General features: G+C 40.8%; 1 protein-coding gene across 3 annotated transcripts in view; it reads right to left on the bottom strand.

The window, feature by feature from the left end:
- VTI1A (vesicle transport through interaction with t-SNAREs 1A) overlaps window positions 1-19923 on the bottom strand; it is a gene marked incomplete at its 5' end in the record, with an annotated part of 359894 nt that extends 339971 nt beyond the window's left edge. For all 3 annotated transcript variants that reach the window (XM_079716619.1, XM_079716620.1, XM_079716621.1), the window contains 3 exons: window positions 6494-6604; window positions 10506-10564; window positions 19830-19923. In XM_079716619.1, coding sequence (XP_079572745.1) covers window positions 6494-6604; window positions 10506-10564; window positions 19830-19923 — 264 coding nt within the window. The remainder of the gene's footprint in view (window positions 1-6493; window positions 6605-10505; window positions 10565-19829) is intronic.
- Window positions 19924-21495: the final 1572 nt, after the last annotated feature.

Raw genomic sequence — 21495 nt, 5'->3', positions numbered from 1 at the left:
ACATCAGAATGTGTGTTTAAGTTATTTGATTCTGGTCCTGGCTCTAAACAGCAGCGTGACTTTAAGGTAAGACATTTGGTCCCCCTGTTCCTCCATTTCCTCATCTCAAAAATGTGATTGGATTTGAACTTCTCTGGATCTAATATTCCTATTACTCTGAGACTGTCAGAATCCAAAATGAACAATATGAGGCTATAAGAGGCAAAAAATCAAGAAAAATGGAATTAGGCAAGTGAACAGAATCATCAGGGGTAGCAACAGTGTGAAAGGGAACATAGAGATGACTGCTGATTTCCCTTACCTTCCCACAACTATGACTGTAAATTATAACCCATATTTTAAAATCTTTTAAGTATGTATTTAGTCAGCTACAGATTAAATTCTATGATAGGTCATTGTAGAGAGCAGACTATTATTCTTTTTTCATTCTCAGATGTACACAATTATTCACTAAGGATTAATAAACATTAAACTCTACTGAACTTTCATGCCAGTAATGACAGAGTAATTGATACAGGACCAACCCTCCCTCTCTAAACAACTATAACAATGGACAAAATGTGTGAAGCAATCGTTTTAAAAAACAACAACAGGCAGTGTAGGACTGAAATCCTGTGAGGAGAGAACACTTGAAATGAACCCTACAATCACCAGGGCTCTCAGCCCGTAGGCACTGATCAGATTCCAGCATGGGGGTTGGAGCCCAAATGGAGCCTAACATGTCTCTAAGCTTAGGAGGTAGATACTGGAGGTGGGAACTGCCGAGATGGATGAAACTTAGCAGAGTAATGGAGAGACGGAGCTCCAGAAATCTATAAAGGGGTCCTGTTAAGTCTTTGGCTGAAAATGAACTTGCGTATGTAGAGGTAAGAGGTGTAACAGAGGACATGTATTGGGGAGCCACGGGTGGAATGGAGATTCTGGAGGTCACTGAAAGCAGGGAGATACAATTCTGACCAAACAGAGGGTGGAATATTCACTGAACATTCCAGTCATTCAAATGCAATCCAAGAAAGACAAACCTCAAAAGTCAGGCTACTCTAGACATGTCCTAACAAAGTTAACAACAAGCCTTGAAAGGATCTGTTAGTCAATTATCTGCTTGTCCAAATAAAGGCCAACATTCTCTAAAACAGGCACTGTCAACAGAGGTGACATTATGCCCAGAGGCAAGAACTGGTTCTTGGGAGGATGAAGAATCTTAAATATTACCAAGATGCATGGCCCTCCAAAGGGCCACAGAACATGAACAGATGTACAGACACACAGTATATTTATGGTACTAAAATTTCCTGGGGAAGAGAGGAGCAATTAGGAAGAAAAAAGTCTAAAAAAGTTCCTTAGTGGAGTGCTAATGAAAAAAAGATTGAGATGCACTACTCCAAAGGAAACCAACAAATTTTAGGCTTTTAACAATTCAGCAGGCAATGAGAACTCTGTAGGATTCTGTGGAACAGTGTGACCTATTCAGATCAGTGTGCTAGAAACATATTTCCAGAGTGGAGTGGAGGGTGGTTTAGACTGGGAGAAGAATGGAAGGAGGCAAGGCTACTACAATCATCCAGACTGAGAAACATGAAGGCTTCCAGTAGTGGAGATGAAAGCAGGAGCTATTTAAGTGACAGGATTGTTAACTCTCAGTGACCAACTGGATGCACAAGAGGATGAAGAGGGAAAAATTAAAACATCACTCTGAAGTGACTAGTACTTGTCAAATTTAAGTGTTTGTGTTTAAAGGACTCTGGGGTAGCAGTGCCCAGTAAGTAATAAGAAATATGAATTTAGAGCTGTAGGGAGTTTTGACTGAGAAATCCAAGAGAATTATAGCTGTGGTATTGAAGCCGCAGGAGCGGATGATAACACAAGGAGTAGGACAGTGGGGTAAGTGGAGAAGACGTCCAAAGAAACCAGGCGTCTGAGGGACAGGCAGAGGAGGAGGAAGAAGAGGGGCCAAGAAAAGAAAGCAAGCAGACAATGGGGTTGAAGAAAAAAGTACTGAGTTGTCCTCTAGCTTTCCCCATTGGCATAGATGTTCCCCCAAAGCCTTGATATTTCATTTCTTTTTATGGCTGAGTAATATTCCATTGTATATATGTGCCACATCTTCTTTACCCATTCATCCGATGATGGACACTTAGGTTGTTTCCATCTCCGGGCTATTGTAAATAGGGCTGCTATGAACATTTTGGTACATGACTCTTTTTGAATTATGGTTTTCTCAGGGTATATGCCCAGTAGTGGGATTGCTGGGTCATACGGTAGTTCTATTTGTAGTTTTTTAAGGAACCTCCATACCGTTCTCCATAGTGGCTGTACCAATTCACATTCCCACCAGCAGTGCAAGAGTGTTCCCTTTTTTCCACACCCTCTCCAGCATTTATTGTTTCTAGATTTTTTGATGATGGCCATTCTGACTGGTGTGAGATGATATCTCATTGTAGTTTTGATTTGCATTTCTCTAATGAGTAAAGATGTTACTCAGCCATAAAAAGAAATGAAATTGAGCTATTTGTAATGAGGTGGATGGACCTAGAGTCTGTCATACAGAGTGAAGTAAGTCAGAAAGAGAAAGACAAATACTGTATGCTGACACATATATATGGAATTTAAGAAAAAAAAATGTCATGAAGAACATAGGGGTAAGACAGGAATAAAGACACAGACCTACTAGAGAATGGACTTGAGGATATGGGGAGGGGGAAGGGTAAGCTGTGACAAAGTGAAAGAGCGGCATGGACATATATACACTACCAAACGTAAGGTAGATAGCTAGTGGGAAGCAGCCGCATAGCACAGGGAGATCAGCTCGGTGCTTTGTGACCGCCTGGAGGGGTGGGATAGGGAGGGTGGGAGGGAGACGCAAAAGGGAGGGGATATGGGAACATATGTATATGTATAACTGATTAAATTTGTTATAAAGCAAAAAAAAATTTTTTTTAAAGCCTTGCTATTACAAGGGGAATAAGAGAACGTCTTCATTTGCAATAAACATTGCAATTGAAGGACCAATTGAAGATTGAAGGACCAATCTCTACTATTTTTTCCTGGGATTCAATACTTTGAGGTATGGTATATGACTGTAAGAAATTATCAAATGTCTTTAAGAAGATATTCTTCATTCCATTAAAAGACAAAAGAATTAAGTACAAAAAGACAATAAGAATCAAAAGAGAATTACATAAATACTTCCTACATTCTATTCAAATGCCTCACGTGGTAAGGTAAAGTGGACAAAGCTGCGAAACAGGAGGCGAAGGACCACTCACTGCTCCACGCCCTACAACTGCTTCTCATCAAGCGAGAGCAGAGGCCAAGGTCTTCACCACGCCTGCAATGCCCTTAGAGGTCTTCCCTCTGCCCCCCCTGCTGTAACCCCAGGCACCCCTCTCTCCCACTTGGGCACAGAGAACAAACACCCTAGCAAAATGGGCACAGAGAACACCCTGGCAAACAGTCACACCATCCTGCTGGTCACTGTCTGTCCATTTACTCATCTTCTTTATAGCATTTATCACTACCTGAAATTAAGATAGATGTATTCACTTGTTTCTTGTCTTCCCCATTAGAATATAAATTTCACGAGAGCAAGAACTTTCTCTCTTAGTCACGGCTCTTTTCCAGCACCTAGGACACTGCCTGATACACTATAGGGCTCAAGAAGGACTTGTTGAATGAAATCCATAATCAAGCTGGACCTCTTGGTTCTATCACATGTAAAATGGGGATAGTAATCCGCACCTGCTCTGTCCACCCTTCCTACAGTGAAATGAATAATGCGTGTTAAAGCACTTTATAAACTGTGAGTCCCGTACAACAGAAGGTGGTGGTGGTGGTGGTGAAGGACGTTTCCTGACAGAGCAGAAGAGAGCTGCGGCAGCAAATAGACAGATGAACACATGAATTTTTTAATGATAGCCTGGAGACTAAATGTTTAGCTCCTAGCTGCTGTTTCCATTTTTCTTTATAATAGAAAATATATCTGAGAAATGCTTATCCAAATACATGATACCTAAAGGACTCTATTCTTCAGGAATGTAATTCTTTTTTTATTTTTGCGGTACGCGGGCCTCTCACTGTTGTGGCCTCTCCCGTTGTGGAGCACAGGCTCCGGACGCGCAGGCTCAGCGGCCATGGCTCACGGGCCCAGCCGCTCCGCGGCATGTGGGATCCTCCCGGACCGGGGCACGAACCCGTGTCCCCTGCATCGGCAGGCGGACCCCCAACCACTGCGCCACCAGGGAAGCCTGGAGATGGGGTCTTTAAAGAGTTAAATGAATTAAAATAAAGTCATTAGGGTGAGCCTTAATTCAATATGACTGGTTTCTGTATAATAAGAAGAAATTAGAACATAAACACATGCAGACTGTGTTTGTATGCGAAGATACAGGGAGAAGATACAGGGAGAAGACGGCCATCTACAAGCCACAGAGAGAGGCCCCACAAGAAACAAACCCTGCCAACACTTTGATCTCAGACTTCCAGCCTCCAGAACTTCAACAAGACAAATTTTTGTTGTTTAAGCTGTCCAGTCTGTGGTACTTTGCTATGGCAGCCCTAGCAGACTAATATGCTTAGTTGTTTTAGAAATCAAGAGAAAAATCTTTGGGAAAGCGTTTCATGAAGATGAGGTAAGCAAACTAAAATAATCCTTATAAATATTTTACTTTCATCATTTATATTAAAACATTAACGTTAATTAGAACTGTCTAAGTACAATTTTGAGTTGTCAAATTCTTAAATCAATCCAATTTTCTCACCATATCTCACATTCTTGCTGAGAGAACCTGCCTTTCACAAAGTGGTTAGAGAAGGTTTTATCTAGTACAGAGCACAGAAGCAAGGCAGTTACATTTCTTTTCTGAATTTAGGCCTATCGTGGATTCCAATTTTAATTTTTAATTAATAGGCGCACAACTTAAATGGCAATTGCATCAGAGTCACTGACATAGCCCATCTCAGCTTCTCAGGAAAATATCCATTATAATATAAAATAAACATGCAAAACTGTAAATCACCCTATTTCCAGACTCTAGGTGGAATTTCTACTAGATTCAGTACCACTGGCCTTATAGTGGAAGGGTACACTGTAGTCTAGCAGTTATAGCCTCCAAAAGTAAAACACCTAAGGAAGGAACAGAGGCAGAATGATCCTTATAAATTCTTCACTTTCTTTATGAATTTGGACCCCAGGGTCAGAAATAATAGTTCACTTACATGCCAACATCTGACTCCTGTCACTCACAGGTAAAGCTCAGATCTTTCCTCATTTACATTTTTTTTTAATTTAAAGTTTTAATTGTGGCAAAATATACTTAATATAAAATTTACCATCTTAACCAATTTTAAGCGTGTAGTTCAGTAGGGTTAAATATATTCACATTGTTGAGCAACCAATCGCTACAACTTTTTATCTTGCAAAACTGAAACTCTATACCCATTAAACAGTAGCTGCCCATGTGCCCCTCCCTCAGCCCTTGGCAACCACCCATCTACTTTCTACAAACACTACTTTAGGTACCTCAAATAAATGGAAACACAGTATTTGTCTTTTGTGACTGGCTTATTTCACTTAGCATAATGTTCTCAAGGTTCATCCATATCAAAACGTATGTCAGAATTTCCTGCATTTTTAAGTCTGTGTAATATTCCATTGTAGGCACACACCACATTTTGTTTATCCATTCATCTGTCGATGGACACTTGGGTTGCTTCCATTTTTTGGTACTGCGAACAATGCTGCTATGATCAAGGGTGTACACATATCTCTTCAAGATCCTGCTTTCAATTCTCTTGGGTATATACCCAGAAGTGGAATTGCTCACCTGTATCTTTTCTACTCCTGTTACTTTCTAATTACTAAAAATTTTAACATCAATATCTTTAAATTTATATTCTTAAATTTGCTATAAGGTGGGTGGAGTTGAAACTCAGAGATATAGGAAGAGAAAGCTAAATATTCTCATGAGACAATCAACACAAAGGATCCCTTATATAAATTATTCATTGAGTTCCTTCTGTCTTTTGGGGGGGAAGGGGTATAATGTATCTTTTTAAGACTCTAATAATAAAGGCTATGAAGCCTATCCCAGAAAAAAATACACATAGAAACACACATCTAAAAATACTGATATAATTTCAGGACATTCACGAGCCCCTGAAGTCCATCCATGAACACCGCAGTTTAAAGGCTGCAAACTCTGAAAAGGCCCCAAATTGGATTTCAAAATTCTAATAAATGCTAAATACCAATAAATACTATCTAAACTCAAAAAACCACATGATTTGGATCTATTTTGTGAGTCAGGAATCCAACATACCTTCAAGTCCATCACTGGCCAGCTCTACAAGCATTTTTAGATCCCCAAGTCTTTGGCACAAGCTCCCAAAGACGATGCACTTAATGCTGACTGAGGCGTGTGGGGGCAACAATAAAAACGACATGAAAACCAGTGTGAAGACCAGTAAGTACAACAAAGGGTGCAATCTGACTCACAAAATCTGTCTCAAGTTTTCCCATTTCTTGCTTGTAGCTTCTCATCCTGTTGCTGTACATTCCTCGACTTTGGGGTGGTATCTCTCGGACTTCCAAATCCATCTGTTCCAACTGGAAGGGTGAGAGAAAAACATGACTTAAACCATATGCTTACTCTTCATCTGACTAGACATTTCGAGCTGAAAGGATTTAATTCCAATTCCTCAGTTTACAACTTGAGGAACCAGACCCAGGGAGCTAACTGCCTGTGGTCAATTGAACACTGGGACTATTTTTGTGCTCCATGTTTGTTAAGGTCAACGAATAGGTACTGAGTGCTTGCCAAGGGACATATAGAGTGCCAAAGTGTTTACTCTGTCAAGCATTTTGTAAAACTATGTGCATTAAGCCAAACCTCCTCAATGATAATGACCTGACTATCCGTGGAGTATCCTATCATTCCACCCAACCAGGTCTGGTCTTCTGACCCCAAACCACCAGAACTACGCCAAGATAAACCAAACCCTTATTTCTACAATTATTCTATGAAATGTCAGCCCAGTCTTAGTCATTTGGTGAAAATTCTCCTGGAAAGTCTTTTCTGATTAGGAAAATCCCATGGCAACCAATATGGGATCTTAAACGCTAGTCTTATACTTTTTAACCATGTTGATATGGAGTTAAATGGATACAGTAACATAAAATTACACAAAGCTCACTGAAATCAGAGCAGGGCACTTTATAACAACCTGTCATGATATAACACTTTGCATACAGCACATGAGCATTTAACGGGAGGCAATACAGAAATAGTATGATGGTTAAGAACACAGGCTTTCAAGTCAGACGCCTGCGTTCACAGTTCACATCGTAGGCTACACTACTTACTAGTCATGCAACCTTGGACAGGCTTCTTAACTTCTCTGGGTCTTACTCTTTCCATTTCTAAAAACAGTACGGCTTTTGTAGGGCAGTTATAAAGATTAAACAGGGTAATTCCTATAATGTGCTTAAGACAGTGTCTTACTTGGTAAACACTAGATTAATGTGAATAATAGGAGTGATGATTACTGATGATGAAGAAGAAATACAGCAAGCATGATACAAGGTATCAGCTGATATGGCATTAAAAAATAAAAACCAACAACTACAAATTGGCTCAGGCCATGTCTAATAAACTCACATCCAAAAATGTTGTCAGATATTTTGCCTTTTAAAGCAAATAATCTTAATTAATTATTTCCATGAACACTATACACTTGGCACTAATAAAACTCTTACTTGTCCAGTGTTAGAGTCTGAGTAACAACAGTAGAACTCAGATAAACCAAAACACCATGTTTCAATTCACAGGCCTTGATTTTTATTAAAAAAAAAAAAAGATTGTTTTAATTACCCTTGATTTATGCAGTAACCATTTAAATTATTGACATGTCTCAACATAAATGTGAAGCACCAATAAATCAGTTACTCAGCAAGGCAATTATTTAGAGCACTTCTCTGAAATCATCATTATGTACTTAGTTCTAATAAGGTTGAGCAGGATCATCCAGACAAATAACTGCAAAAGTACATGGAAGAGAAAATCCGGGCGTTAACTACATTTTTGTTTCAGGCATTTTACAAGGACACTTAAAACTAACCAAAAGTAGGTAAGAAAGAAAAAAAGGAAACACACAACAAACACTTTAAACAAAACCAGAAATAAGGCTAATATGCACTAGTTTCATGTTGTCACAACATTCATGTGACCAATGTCAAGTGGAAGACACAGTAATTATGAGACATGCAGTGTCCAAGAGATTAATGCAACCTGTTCAGCAGAAATACAACTCATCCTAATAAGTAAAATCATAATGAAGTTCTTCTCACAGCATCCTCATCAAAAGGACAGTATATAATAATAAGGATGCCATCAGAATTAAGTATATCATCTCCTGATCGTTGTAAACAAATAGAAACATATCTAAGACAAAACTCCTTATGTTAGTAACCAATGGAGATGACCATAAGCTCCATGGGGGTATAACTCAGTTTTTCTTGGTACAGTGAAACCTTGGTTATCAGGAAACCAGCTTTCTAATATCATCAAGTAAAGCAACGTCTCCAAAAGAAGGCAAACCAATGAACCAAAACACAGGTTTTGATGGCAAACAAAACAAAAACAAAAACACCCGCTACTGAGAACTCAACAAGATAAGAAGTTAACTCAAGATCCAAAGAATTGATCAGTTGTATTACTTATGGTAAGCCTGCCAACCTGAAGGAAGAAGCGTCCCGGTTGGCAGCTATGGTATATAAAAGGCCAGTCTTTTCACGTGAAGGCCAGGAAGCATGAGAGAATCAGCTGACTATAAAAAGGAGAGAAAGGAAACAGAAAAGTATTGGGGACAAAAAAAAAAAAAAAAAAAGAAAACTTCCAAAAGAGAGGCAAACATGAGAAGCTGAAGAGTTAGAACAAAGCTGCCCCTTCAGAGATAGTGAGATGAGAAGTAGATCTTACAGGGTGAGGAGAGCATAGGCGTTCCGCCAGCTAGAAAAGCAGCAGAGACAGGCGAGATGGAGCAGCAGCTCTGCAACGCGCCTCCTTAGCATTCACAGACACGAAGGAAAGGTCTGTGGTGTGATGGGAGGCTACAGCCGCCTATTCCTCAGACCTTGCAAAGCAGCAGCTCCCCGTGTATGGTCCTGTTAACAAATGTTACTCAGGCAAATAAGCCTGAGAAGTGCTGCCCCTTAGAGTCCCTTCCTAGAGACTCGTCGCGCCTTGTAGCCTACTTTAGGGTCTAAGAAGGTTCTACAGAAAAATAATAACAAGAAAAAGACCCAGAATTGGAGAATTCTGTTTAAGCTACAGTTTCCCGAACTTGTTTGAACAGGTAACACCAGTTAACAGAAACACACTTTGGGAAACTGTTGTAAGTTTATCAGTTAGAACACCAAGTAGTAGCCTTCAGTATTTAGAAAAGCAACACGCTCATTTAGGACCACAATGCAGTAACAAGTTGAATCATACTTGCAATACCTGGCTTTGAAACCAAAAATTAGGACACAATATATTTTAATACTTTTTGCTCCTTGATTTGAGAAGCTAGCTAGAGCTCTGGGTTTAGCATGTCTAAGTACAAATCCTTACTTCACCACTTACTGGGTGTGGGACTTCAGATAAGTTACTCAATCTTCCTAAGCCTCAGTTTCCCCATCTACAAAATGGGGGTAATGACACTCCTCTGTGGGTCTCTCATGCTTCTACATGTCTTGCTGGGCATGCCAAGAATGCAAGGTCCTGACCACTGATTCCCAGGCAGGGAACAATGCTGGGGTAAGAAACAATGTGTCCCTTGGGGCAAAGAGCAGGCTTACTTACAGGCTGCTATAAAGCAGTATGTTCCCCAGGCTCCATGTTCCTCTCCTATAAGATAATCTGCTGTATGTGTAGGCATTCTTCTAGGCAAACATGCATCAGCCCTGTGGGAATTGGGCCTCAGGGAACTGACGCCAGCCTGCTGCAACTTTGGCAGCTGCTTTTGCTGCGACTAATAAAAGCCTTTGGTCTCTGACCTAGGAATCTCATGTCTTCTATCAGCATCCATGAAATTGTGGCAGGCTCACTTATTGGTGAGCAAGCAGGGGAAAATCTCGATCCTTAACAATTTTTACAAATAGGTACAAATAGTACCTATCTCACAGGCTTTTGGTGAAAATTAAATATTAAAAAGTAATACGCTTATCCCAGTGTCTAGTACCCAGGATGCCTTTAACAAGTGTTAGCTATTTATAACCATTATGAAAATTATTATGAAGGAATAAAAATTCGAGGTGGACATTTAATGAATCACCTTTACTAAGAAGAATAAAATCCCAAGAAGTGATTAAATTCCCTTCCATCTAAAAACTGATGAATTCTGAATCATGAACTGCTAATCAGTAATGTTTCACATTTCTACAATGAATAAAAAGAGAGACTTAGAGGAAGGCATCAGATTAAACGGCTCTGGTTGTGTTTTAAATATGTTACCAAGTCTACACATACCAGTTCTTTTGCTTCTTCGAGCTGTTTCTCCACATTTGCAACCACCTGCTTCTTCTCATCTGAAACAAATAATAACATCAAGGAATTGCTAAGGATACAGATAAATTTAATATTTAAAAACTTCTATTTTTATGTACCTTTTTTCCTTTCTGGTCAGAGTAGAGAATTACCATTATCATTCAAACGGCCATATCATTCTTTAGTGGGTTGGGAACTGCTATAAGCCACTGATTCTAGGCTATCTGGAAATACATAATCCTGTGGAACACTGAATTAAGAGATGCCATAACATTTTTAAGAGAAACCAAAAATTATTTTGGTCTAAACTTTAGAAGAGACTGTGTCAACAATAGCAGATTTAGTGGTGGCATGAGGAATCCGCAAAGTCATGACTTTAATAAATTGGGAATAGTGGATTTATGAATACAATTTAAAAGTCACATATAACAACAATTCCTAAAACTGGACAAGTCCTTACAATCCTTTAAAAAATTATGCTTTCACTAAGAGTTGAGTGTAATGGAAGAAATATTTAAAGTCAGAACTACTGATTCTAACCCCAAAGCCATTATCTACTCATGGTTATGGGCTTCTGGGTAAGAAAGAGTTTTTACTGAGACTCAGTCTAAACTGTCTAAAACGGAAATTTAAAGCATCTACTGTATTCTTTTTAGCTCAAATAAGCTGATGCAAGAGAAATTACTTTTAATTTGTGAAGTGCTAAGTGTCTGTATGTGATTTTTTTCAAACTCAACCACAATCAAGTTATAACTCAACTATAATTCATCATTCTGGGAGAGACAAGTTCTAGCAGATACTTTCAGAAAAATTTTCCCTACTCCCATTCCAAATCAATCAGCCCATTTATTTAGAGATGGCACCTGAGTTTTGTGCTAACCTAATTTACTGACCATTTATATTTTTGTCTACCTAACACCCTTCTCTTCTCAGGCAATAAGCCTCACTCTTCTGAGGCTCTCCTCTTCACCAAGTAGGTCAATGGGAGATACTATGTGCTTCTATGACCCTGCCTCTCTGGTCACAGTGACTTGCCAAAGGATGGCCTTCTCTTTCCAGCTAGACTAATACTAGTAGCTCAATCCCTCTGGCTACATTGGTCTGGGGGGTGAGGGTGGGATGCGTATAAGATCCAATCAGACTAATCAAAGTCCTGTAGTAACAGGAAAGTCTTTTCCTCTCTCTTGGTAGAGTTATGAGAATGTGAGTCTAGAAGCTGTTGGCATCCATTGCTCTAGCTACAAGGAGCAAGCCAATTTCCAGTGGTTGGGAATGAAAGCCTATATTTACAAAGAAGCAAAGCTGATAGATAGATAGATAAAGATTAAATAGATTTTGTTAGTTAGTTTCTTGTTCCAGATAACTCTGGAACAGGTTTTACTTGACTTTATCATTGTTTGGTTTTTTGAAACAACACATTTCTTTTTCTTTATTTAAGTTGGCTTTCTGTGACTTGAAACCCAATGACCAATATAACAGACTGGAAAAGTCAGGAAGCTTGAATGGGTACAATACCTAGCAGCTGACTAACTTTTCAGAAGGATAGTTAATACCAAGTGGGGAATCTTTAATAGAAGTTACTTTTTACTAGAATAATAACTAGGTTCTGGTAACCTCAACTCCTTCCCTTTGATCACCACCCCCCACCAAACTAGGGGGTAGCTATCACAGAAGGTGTTTTGTGTGTACTCTAAGAATTTCTCCCTAAGAAAAGTGCACATTTAGAATTAAAATTCAGCTTGATTTTCCCTCTTTGAGGCAGTTAAGCCTACATATGGCCAGACTAAAAATTTAGTATACGACCCCAAATTTATATGCTTCTGGTACATGTCAATCCATCTAACATCTCCACAAATTATAGTAGAACCACACTGTATTTTTGCAATAGTGCAGAATATGAAACAAGACAAGCCTATCCTGGACCAAACCTTTATCTCTAACCCTGATATATTTCCAGCACTCCAGATCTTTAATCCCTCTGCTCCTGCCCATCTCCACTGTGACTACCTGGCAAACTGCTACTCAAAACTCTTTTCAGAAATTACTACCTCTTTGAAGTTTTTCTAACCCAACAGAAGAATTAACTACTCACTCTTGCAGAAAACCCCTAGAACCCTTACCTAATTCTCATGATTTATCTCTCACACTTACAGGTCTGATTTATCTTCTACCTTGGAGGCCATGGGAAGACAGGAACCATGTCTTAGTCCTAAAATTTAGCACTGAGCCTGGCACATAATCAGTTCTCGAAAACTGATGGCAAATTGAATAAATAGTGTAGTCAGTGCAAGACTTTACAAAAGAAGCTATGCTACCAACCACCCTGGTTTCCCTTTTTCCCTACCTGACCCCTTCCCCCACTTAATCTTTCTAAAATGTGGCTCTGATTGGATCACTTGAGCCTAACAGTCAAGGCCCTCCATATTCCGGACCCAAGCGACCTTTCCAACTTTATTTCCAACTACTAGCTCTCTCGTATGTGCTCTGCATACTAACCAGACAGACTATCCTTTACTACCCAAGCACATCTACCCCCTCCCCCCAACTCTAAGCCATTGTTCAAGCTACCATTTAGGTTCTTTGGTTGAACAGAACAGAACCGATTCTGGCTAACCTAAGCCAAAAAGGGAATTTATTAGAGTAATTCAGGGTGGCTCACAGAATCAATGGAAAAGATGAGTTCCCAAGCTCAGGGAAGACAGTACCCAGGGTGGCTCAGGAAACCAAGGGAGCAGGAAGTCACCAACAGTCTCTGCAGAAGGAGAGTTAAAATTCCAATTCCTGGCAAAAGTTCACTGAATGTCCTCGCTTGGGTAAAGTGTTCACCTCTTGACCTGGACAGGGCATGGCAGCCTGTCAGTTCCACCAAGACTGGGTTTAGGGAGTTCCTCAATGGAAAATTGAGGAGCTGCTCTCGTAAGATAGAATGGGGGATTCTGGGCCTTCCGAAACAACAGAAACCCACTGCTTGCAACTCTTACACTCTTTCCCTGTTTTTGTCGGCTAAATCCCGCCATCCTTCCAGGTGACCTCCTGGAACATGATCTTATCTCCTCTGAATTCCTAGACCTCTGTCCTCTGCCCTAGCGTCCCTGATGATCATTAGAAATTGGTTCCTGTAGTTTTCCCTTCAGCCTCATTTCCAGCTCCTTGAAGGCAGGGACCACTCTTGACACATGTTTGTCATAATTTTGTATTTAGCATAGAGAGCTGTACACAGTAGGTGCTCACTAAGTGTTTACTGAATGAATCAATCAGTCTTAGCATTCAGCAACACATTTGTTATTCACAGAGAAACAGAAAAAGAAAAATTGTATCAGTGAGGACTGGGGCAAATCTTCCTACTTAGAATGGCAAGTTTCCCTTTATGAATAAAATAATGTTAAAACAAAGCCATTCTAGAATGATCCTTGTGATAAAGGACTAGAGTTGGAGATATCAATACAAATTCATGTTTAGCTTACTATAAATATAGATGGTTTCATATATAAAATTTTATCAATATGTATATATACATGAATTAGTATGCACACGTTTTCCCTTGCTCTGTGAGCTGAAAGGGCTCAGAACCAATAATACCTCAGTACCAATAAGCACACCTAGTGTCCAGATCTTGGTTTCTAACACCATTTTCATTAAAAGGAAGTAGGATTCCATGGAGAAATGGCTGGTGATTCTAGGACTGGTGTAGGAAAAATACAAGATGATCCTGGAGTACCTTATAATATCAGAAAGTATGAAAGTGTTAAAAAGGGGGAAAAAAGCCCCACAATGATGGGAGTATAGGAAAAGGACACAAAAGCCAGCTGGAAGGGCTTCCAGTGGTCAAAGCTGGCATAATCTGAGCAACAAAATAAAGTGGTTAGAATATAACATGAAGTATTTAATAAACGAGTCCATGGATATAAATGACTAAATTAATAAGTGGAGGAGAATAGACAAATCTTTCCTGTATAGAAGAATTCCAAAAAATTTACCTAAATACTCAGCCTTCAAGGAGGTGGAGCATGACTCCCTACTCCTTAAGTGTGGGCTATGCCTATGATTTCCTTCCAAACAGTATGGAAAGGAGGAAAAGAGTAACTTTATAGTGGAGAAAGCTGACAACTAATACCTCAGCCAGGTGATCAAAGTTAACATCAGGAGTGATAAGTTACCTTACAGTGTGTACTCTTTTTTTTTTTTTTTTTGCAGTACACGGGCCTCCCACTGTTGTGGCCTCTCCCGTTGCGGAGCACAGGCTCCGGACGCGCAGGCTCAGCGGCCATGGCTCACAGGACCAGCCGCTCCGCGGCATGTGGGATCTTCCCGGACCGGGGCACAAACCCGTGTCCCCTGAATCGGCAGGCGGACTCTCAACCACTGCGCCACCAGGGAAGCCCGACAGTGTGTACTCTTGATGTGATGTGATGTGATGAAAATGGTGCTTAACCTCTGTGATCTTCCTCTCAAAAACCTATAACCCGAGTCTGATGATGAGAAAAACATAAGGCAAATTCCAACTGAGGAACATTCTATAAAATATCTGATCAGTACTCCTCTAAACTGTAAAGTCATCAAAAATAAGGAAAGGGCTGTGAAACTGTCACAACTAAGAGGAACCTGAGGAGCCATGACAATAAATGCTGAATTGGGTCCTAGAATAGTAAAAGGACATTAGGTAAAAAACTAAGGAAATCTGAATAAAGTATAGACTTCAGTTAATAATAAGTATCAATATGGGTTCACTGGCTGCAACAAATGTATCATATTCATTTAAGATGTTAACAATAGAGGAAACTGGGCATGGAGTATATAGGGATTCTCTGTATTATCTTTGTGATTTTTCTGTAAATCTAAACCTGTTCTAAAATTTAAAGTTTTTTTTTTTTTTTTTTTTTTTTTTTTAGTCAATGAAGCTATTACTTAGGTTAACTGAAAAGTTTAAGGGAGAGAGGATCCTCTGGGATTAGAGTGTGGGTATGTGTGCGTGTGTGGATATGCCTAACTCAAGTCCTACCCACTCTACTTCAACTCACTCTGTACCTGAGTTCCCGAATTAGGTCTGGAACCATCTCTTCAACTCTAATTTTATAGAACAACAGAAATGTAATGCATGCGAGTCACATAATGTAATTTTAAATTTTCTAGTAGCCACATGTCAAAAAGTAAAAAGGAACAAGAGAAATTCATTTTAATATATACATTTTTTGTTTTAATAATATTTAATTCAATATATCCAAAACACTATCATTTCACTATGTGGCAACAGCCGCATTTCAAGCACTCAGTAGCTACACATCAATATTACAGCTCCAGAGCCACATACGTTTTAAGCAAACCACAGCATTCATAAATAAAAGCTGATTTTTCTGAATCCTCTGACTACAACCACTTTGCAAAGGCAAGAGAGAATCATGGAACAATGCTATGGCTTCTTCCATACATGGCCACGTCTAGATGGTGTCCAAAAGCCTCTAGGGCTTGGCATAACCAATCAGTTAGACTGAAGCATTTCCTTCCAGAAAGGACACCTGTCTTGCCCCACCACTTCCAGTTCTCTCCCTGACTCTCTCTTTGATATCCTGAGTTTAAAGCCCCATTCCACGTCCACATCCCAAAGTCCCTAATCACTCATTTCCCCTCAAATGTAGGTGTTCATCAAGAGAGATTCACCCAACTCTAGTCTAGCACAGAAAGGAAGCAAAATTGAGGTCTAAGGTTCCTTTAAGAGTTCAACTAACATCACAAAGTCTGAGAAGCTGGGTCCTGACTAACCCTACAGCTGTTGTCTTCACCAGCAGCAGTATCACTAGTGGCTAATTTATCATGTACTTTCTCTGGGGAGAAAAAAAAAGTGTGATAGGGTGTTATATGCTTTGTTTCATTTGATTTTTTACAACACTGTAAGGTTGAAACTATTATCCCCTACTCCCGATTTTCCAGGTAGAGGAGACAGGCTTAGAGAGGCTAGGCAACTTGCTCAAGCCTGCACATCTAGTAAGCAGCAGAGCTGAGATTCTAAACAGATCTGATGCCATGTGTGAACTGTAATCAATTTGCCATAATGCCTTTCTTGGTATTTCTGACTATATCTACAAAATGATAGACTTCACAACAGACCATTTATCTCTCTGTTCATGGTGAGGTAAGCAACTAATTGCAAAGGAACATTTTGTTTAAGATCCTTCAGGAAGCCTGCCTGAGTAACAGAACCTCTGCCCCTATGAAGTATCCCCCAACTTAGGATTCATCATCAGAGGAAAAGGAGTGTCACAATTAGTATTAGCAATGGTTTCCACTCATCCATTGTCCTGACTTTACCACAGAATACTAATCATTATAATCAAAGTTTGAATACAGTGCCATAAGAATATTACTTAAGAAAGGACCGATCTATCTCATCAGTCCAATTACTAAAACTACGTAAAATTAAAACACTTTAGTCTAACAGGAAAGGTTTTTTTTTTATTGTTTAAAATGTATCACAGAATAATCGAATTTTCTTTCTAAAATAAAGTTTTAAAATTTCAATCTTTTCTATTCTCTTTGGAAGTAACACTTTAATACACTGTACATGCACAGCAGAGGTAGCACATTGTACACTGCACACACTTAGTTGCAATCAATCCTACCCACTCCACTTCCATTTCAGTAAGTTAATATTTGGGGGAACAAACTGCTTTGGCTGAAAATTTTGCTCCAATTTTTAACCTTCTTAACTCAGGTAAATTCTGGGTCAACCACCAAAGATACCAGGAAGAGATTATAATTACTTTTACTCATACTGGTTTTTGCCATGGTTGTACATATTAATTTGTTAGTCCACAGACATACATCTGAAATTCATAACCACACAGATATATTTTTCATCTTTCTCTATTTATCAACTAGAAACATAATAAAATGAGCAAGTACAAGTAATTATTAAGAGGGAAACCACAACATTTTCAAGAATTACTAGCATTTAATTATTCAAGTCAGTAAGCATTTTTCCAGTGCCAGTTATACCGTCTCCTCTCAATTCTCATGTAGCTGCTGTGTTTGGGCATTACATTATACTGTACCTACAGAGAGTCAAGACTTTTATTTTTAAGGTACTTAATTCAAAGGTTTCCTTCTATGTGGTAAGAATGGTTACATTAAAATATAAAGGTAAGAAAAAAAATTGATTGTAACAAATCTGTTTTCTTGGAATTGGCTGTTACAACTTTGCAACCAGGAATGATTTTGTTACTTTATAGAATAGCTTCCCAGTACAAAACCTATTAGCCCAAACAAAAAAATGTTTCCTCGGCTAAAACTATCACAATTAAAAATGAGCAAAAATCCCACGGAAACCACAAATCCTGATATTCTGAGGCTCTGGGACTGAAGTCAAAGGAAGCAGTCTCCAACAACAACGACAACAAAAATCAAGATGATCTTGGGCAGTGGAAGAAAGCAGAACTGAAGAGATGAGGCCATCAGCCAATTTGCCACAAAAATCTCCAAGGCAGCAGAGCTTGGTGGTATATGCTACCTTGGTTCTCTCCCCTTGTTCCCTCACTTGGACTCGTACACCTCTTTAAGACATCATCCTCCATCTCCTCCAGAACTAACTGGGACTTCAGGAGATGAGTGGGGTGTAAATTCAGAGATCCTGGCTTGAAGCAAATGTCCCTATTAATAGAAAATAGGCGGGGTAAGAAAAACAAAGAAGGGACTTCCCTGGTGGCACAGTGGTTCAGAATCTGCCTGCTAATGCAGGGGACACGGGTTCGATCCCTGGTCCGGGAAGATCCCACATGCTGAGGAGCAACTAAGCCCGTGCGCCACAGCTACTGAGCCCACGTGCCACAACTACTGAAGCTCACGTGCCTAGAGCCAGTGCTCCGCAATGAGAAGCCAGCGTACCGCAATGAACAGCAGCCCCCGCTCACAGCAACTAGAGAAAGCCTGTGTGCAGCAACGAAGACCCAACGGAGCCATAACTAACTAACTAACTAAATAAATAAGTTTATATATTAAAAAAAGAAAAACAAAGAAAGGAAGAAAATTATACAAAAGTTTGCGGGGAGGTAGGGAAAGGGAAAGAGGAATGACAACTTCGGTCCAGGAGAAATTACTGCTGGCATCAAGGATTGACTAACAAGGTGGAGCAAGGAAGTTGCCCACCAGTTCACAGGTCAATGAGCACTCCTTTTCCTACACTTTACACCATAGAGCGAAGGTAGATGGTTCAATTTCCCTAACAAAACTGAGCACCAAAGCCACAATCTTTTCTGCAAGTCAATACTCAAATTAAATCTGTAATGAGAGAAAAATAAATCCTAAAACAATATCCTACAAACAAAAATCACAAGACATCATATTTATGTATCTGTTCATTCACTTAAAACATTTTCCTGAGCCCGTTCTAAGTAAATGCCAAGGAAATCAAACATAGCTCGCACCTTCACGTAACTTTAGTTCATGCCAGCTTAAATAGTAGTTATTAAGATTATTTAAGAAGTTCCTTTTAGTCCAGTATCGAAAATGAGTTGTGCTAAAACACAAAAACAAACAAAAACAAAACCCTTCCGGATGAAAGCTGTGGAATTTTAAAAGTGAGAAACATTATCCTGTACCAAGTTTTACACAACACTGGGTTATGGATCCCCAGGAAGGATGAAAAATAATAAACGGGGATGGGGGTATGAAAGATACTAATGATTATAGTAGCTAACACCAAGAAAGGGCTTTACATATGTTAAGTCATTTAATCTTCACAAAAACCCTATGAGAGACGCACAATTCTCTCCATTTTACCAAGAAGGAAAGTTGAGAGAGGTTAAGAAACTTGCCTAAATACAACAACTTCTAAGTGGCAGAGCAGGGATTTGAATCCGGCTACTATGGCTCTTAATACTGCTTTGCTGCCTATAATAATAACATCATTACTAACAAAACAACGTTACGGTATGATGCAGACTCATGATCTGGGTACGTTCACTGATTCTCTTTGGATACTCTCACACCTCTATATTTCACAAACAAACAAAACCCAGCCAAAACTAAGACTCAGAGAAACGTTCCCAAGGTTATACGAGTCACAAGGCAGCGGAGTCCAGATTAGAGCCCAGATGGCTCAGAATCCAAAGACTGTTTACACTGCACCCCACAACCCAGATTGGATTCTCCCCTTATCCTCAACCAACCTCAAGCATCCCTCTGGGAGGCCCCAACACCACCTCCCTCCAGGCTCGCTCCTCAGAGACACATTTATTCAGGTGTCTTTCCATCGCCCACTGCCCAAGCCTCCCGGCTCTCCGGGCCACCCCCGCCCAGCCTGGGCAGGGCTCTCACCAGGCGGGAGTCGGGGGACCCTCGCAATCTTATTGGTGATCTCTGCAGTGAGCACCGCGAAGTCCTGCTCGTAGCCTTCGAAGTCGGACGACATGGCGGCTCCGGAGTGGCCGGCCCGGGCCGGAGCCTAGGTCAGGGCTGGGGCCACGCGGGGCAGGAAAAGACGGTGTAGGAACGCGGGGAGCTCCCTCAAAAGCGGAGCGGAGAAGCCGGGGTAGCTCCCAGCCAGGTCGCTTCCTGGTTGTTCTTCGCGATCTTGGTCCTCCGGAAGTTGGGCTGGGTGCGCTTTTTAGTTTCCGTTCGGGCTTCAAGATTAAGAAATTCGCTAAGGAAAAGCCCTTAAGTTAGTGCCCCCAAAAGCTTAAAAAATATGCGGGTTCTCGGGAATGACCGAAAGCATTTTTTGCCCTCCACGTTTTGGAAAGCGGCTCCGGCTCCCCAAGCTACAAGTCAGAGGGGCTTGCTTCCAGGGGGAAGTTTGATGCGGCGAACCTCCCGGAAGTGGCTGTCACGGAGACTGCGCACTGAGCCTGAGCGGGAGAGCTGCGGCGAGGCCGCTGGCGGAGCAACGCGAGGGTGGAGGCTGGTCCCGTACTCCAGCCTCTAGCCCACAGGATTTACTTTCTACTTGCGCTCGCCTGGGGTACCCATGACGGAGTTATCCGAGCCGGAGAAAACCTGCTCCGGGTGAGCCCGAGCCGCCCCGGAAATGCGATGGCCAAAGAGCGGGCACTGAGGACCAGACCGAGGTGGGAGTCAAATCACGGGACGTGACCATGATTTTGGCGGTCTTCGCCCCACCCGAGTGAGGCCAGAGTCTCCAGAATGTTGAGACCAACCACACTTACCAAGATGTTCTTCCCCTGAGTGAGGATTTCTAAGCGCTCTGCTCCATGACACGGGCGGGAAATTGAGGCACAGGGCAGCGGCATCTGTTGCATGGAAGTCTTTGTTACTCTGTACCTCTGATCTTCTTCCCTTGACTCACTCCAGTCCAGTCCGAAATACCCTTCTACAGATCTTCCCGGCGCTCGCCGTCCTGACTTCCCCGTCCCTCGCTCCGGGAGACACTTCCTCTATTTTTTTTTTCCCTCAAATATTCTCATCATGTTCCTTCTCATATACGCCTCCGATAGTGAGTTCACACACACTTATCTCTCCCCTCCCTTCCTTGCAGTCTCTTTGCTTTCACCCTTCCGCTTCTTTACTTTGACACAAATAGACCCTTAAGTTAGTGTTTGGGGGGCAACCGCAGGCAAATGGTGTAGACCACGTCTGGATCATACTTTATGTAATTCGAGACTGGGTAAGAGGCAGTTTAGAACTCCACAGAGGGAGTTTGATGACTTGGCTTCTGTTGAGTTCATCTGTTACCGCCGTGGTTTACTCACTCAGCCTCTCCAAGCCATTTTCTTTTCTATGAAGAAGGAAGCTGGATTAGGCCAACCCTAAGGCCCTCCTTCCCAGCTCTAAAATTCTTCGTCTCCTCAAACCATTCACGAAACGGTTGCATAGACACAGTCCTCTGACAAGTTGGGAACAAAAGAATAAAAACAACCATTTTACAATCACGTGTCCAGTTTAGGTGCTATTCAGACGTGAGGAAAGTTTGGATAAGACGAAAATAGTTCTTTTTGACGTTTGATGAGGTACTCATTCCATAGTA

The sequence above is a fragment of the Hyperoodon ampullatus genome, assembly GCF_949752795.1.
Source record: "Hyperoodon ampullatus genome assembly, chromosome: 1".
In the NCBI taxonomy this organism is placed as follows: domain Eukaryota; kingdom Metazoa; phylum Chordata; class Mammalia; order Artiodactyla; family Ziphiidae; genus Hyperoodon; species Hyperoodon ampullatus.
Note: the sequence above shows the minus strand (reverse complement) of the source record. Positions and strands in the feature narration are given on the sequence as shown.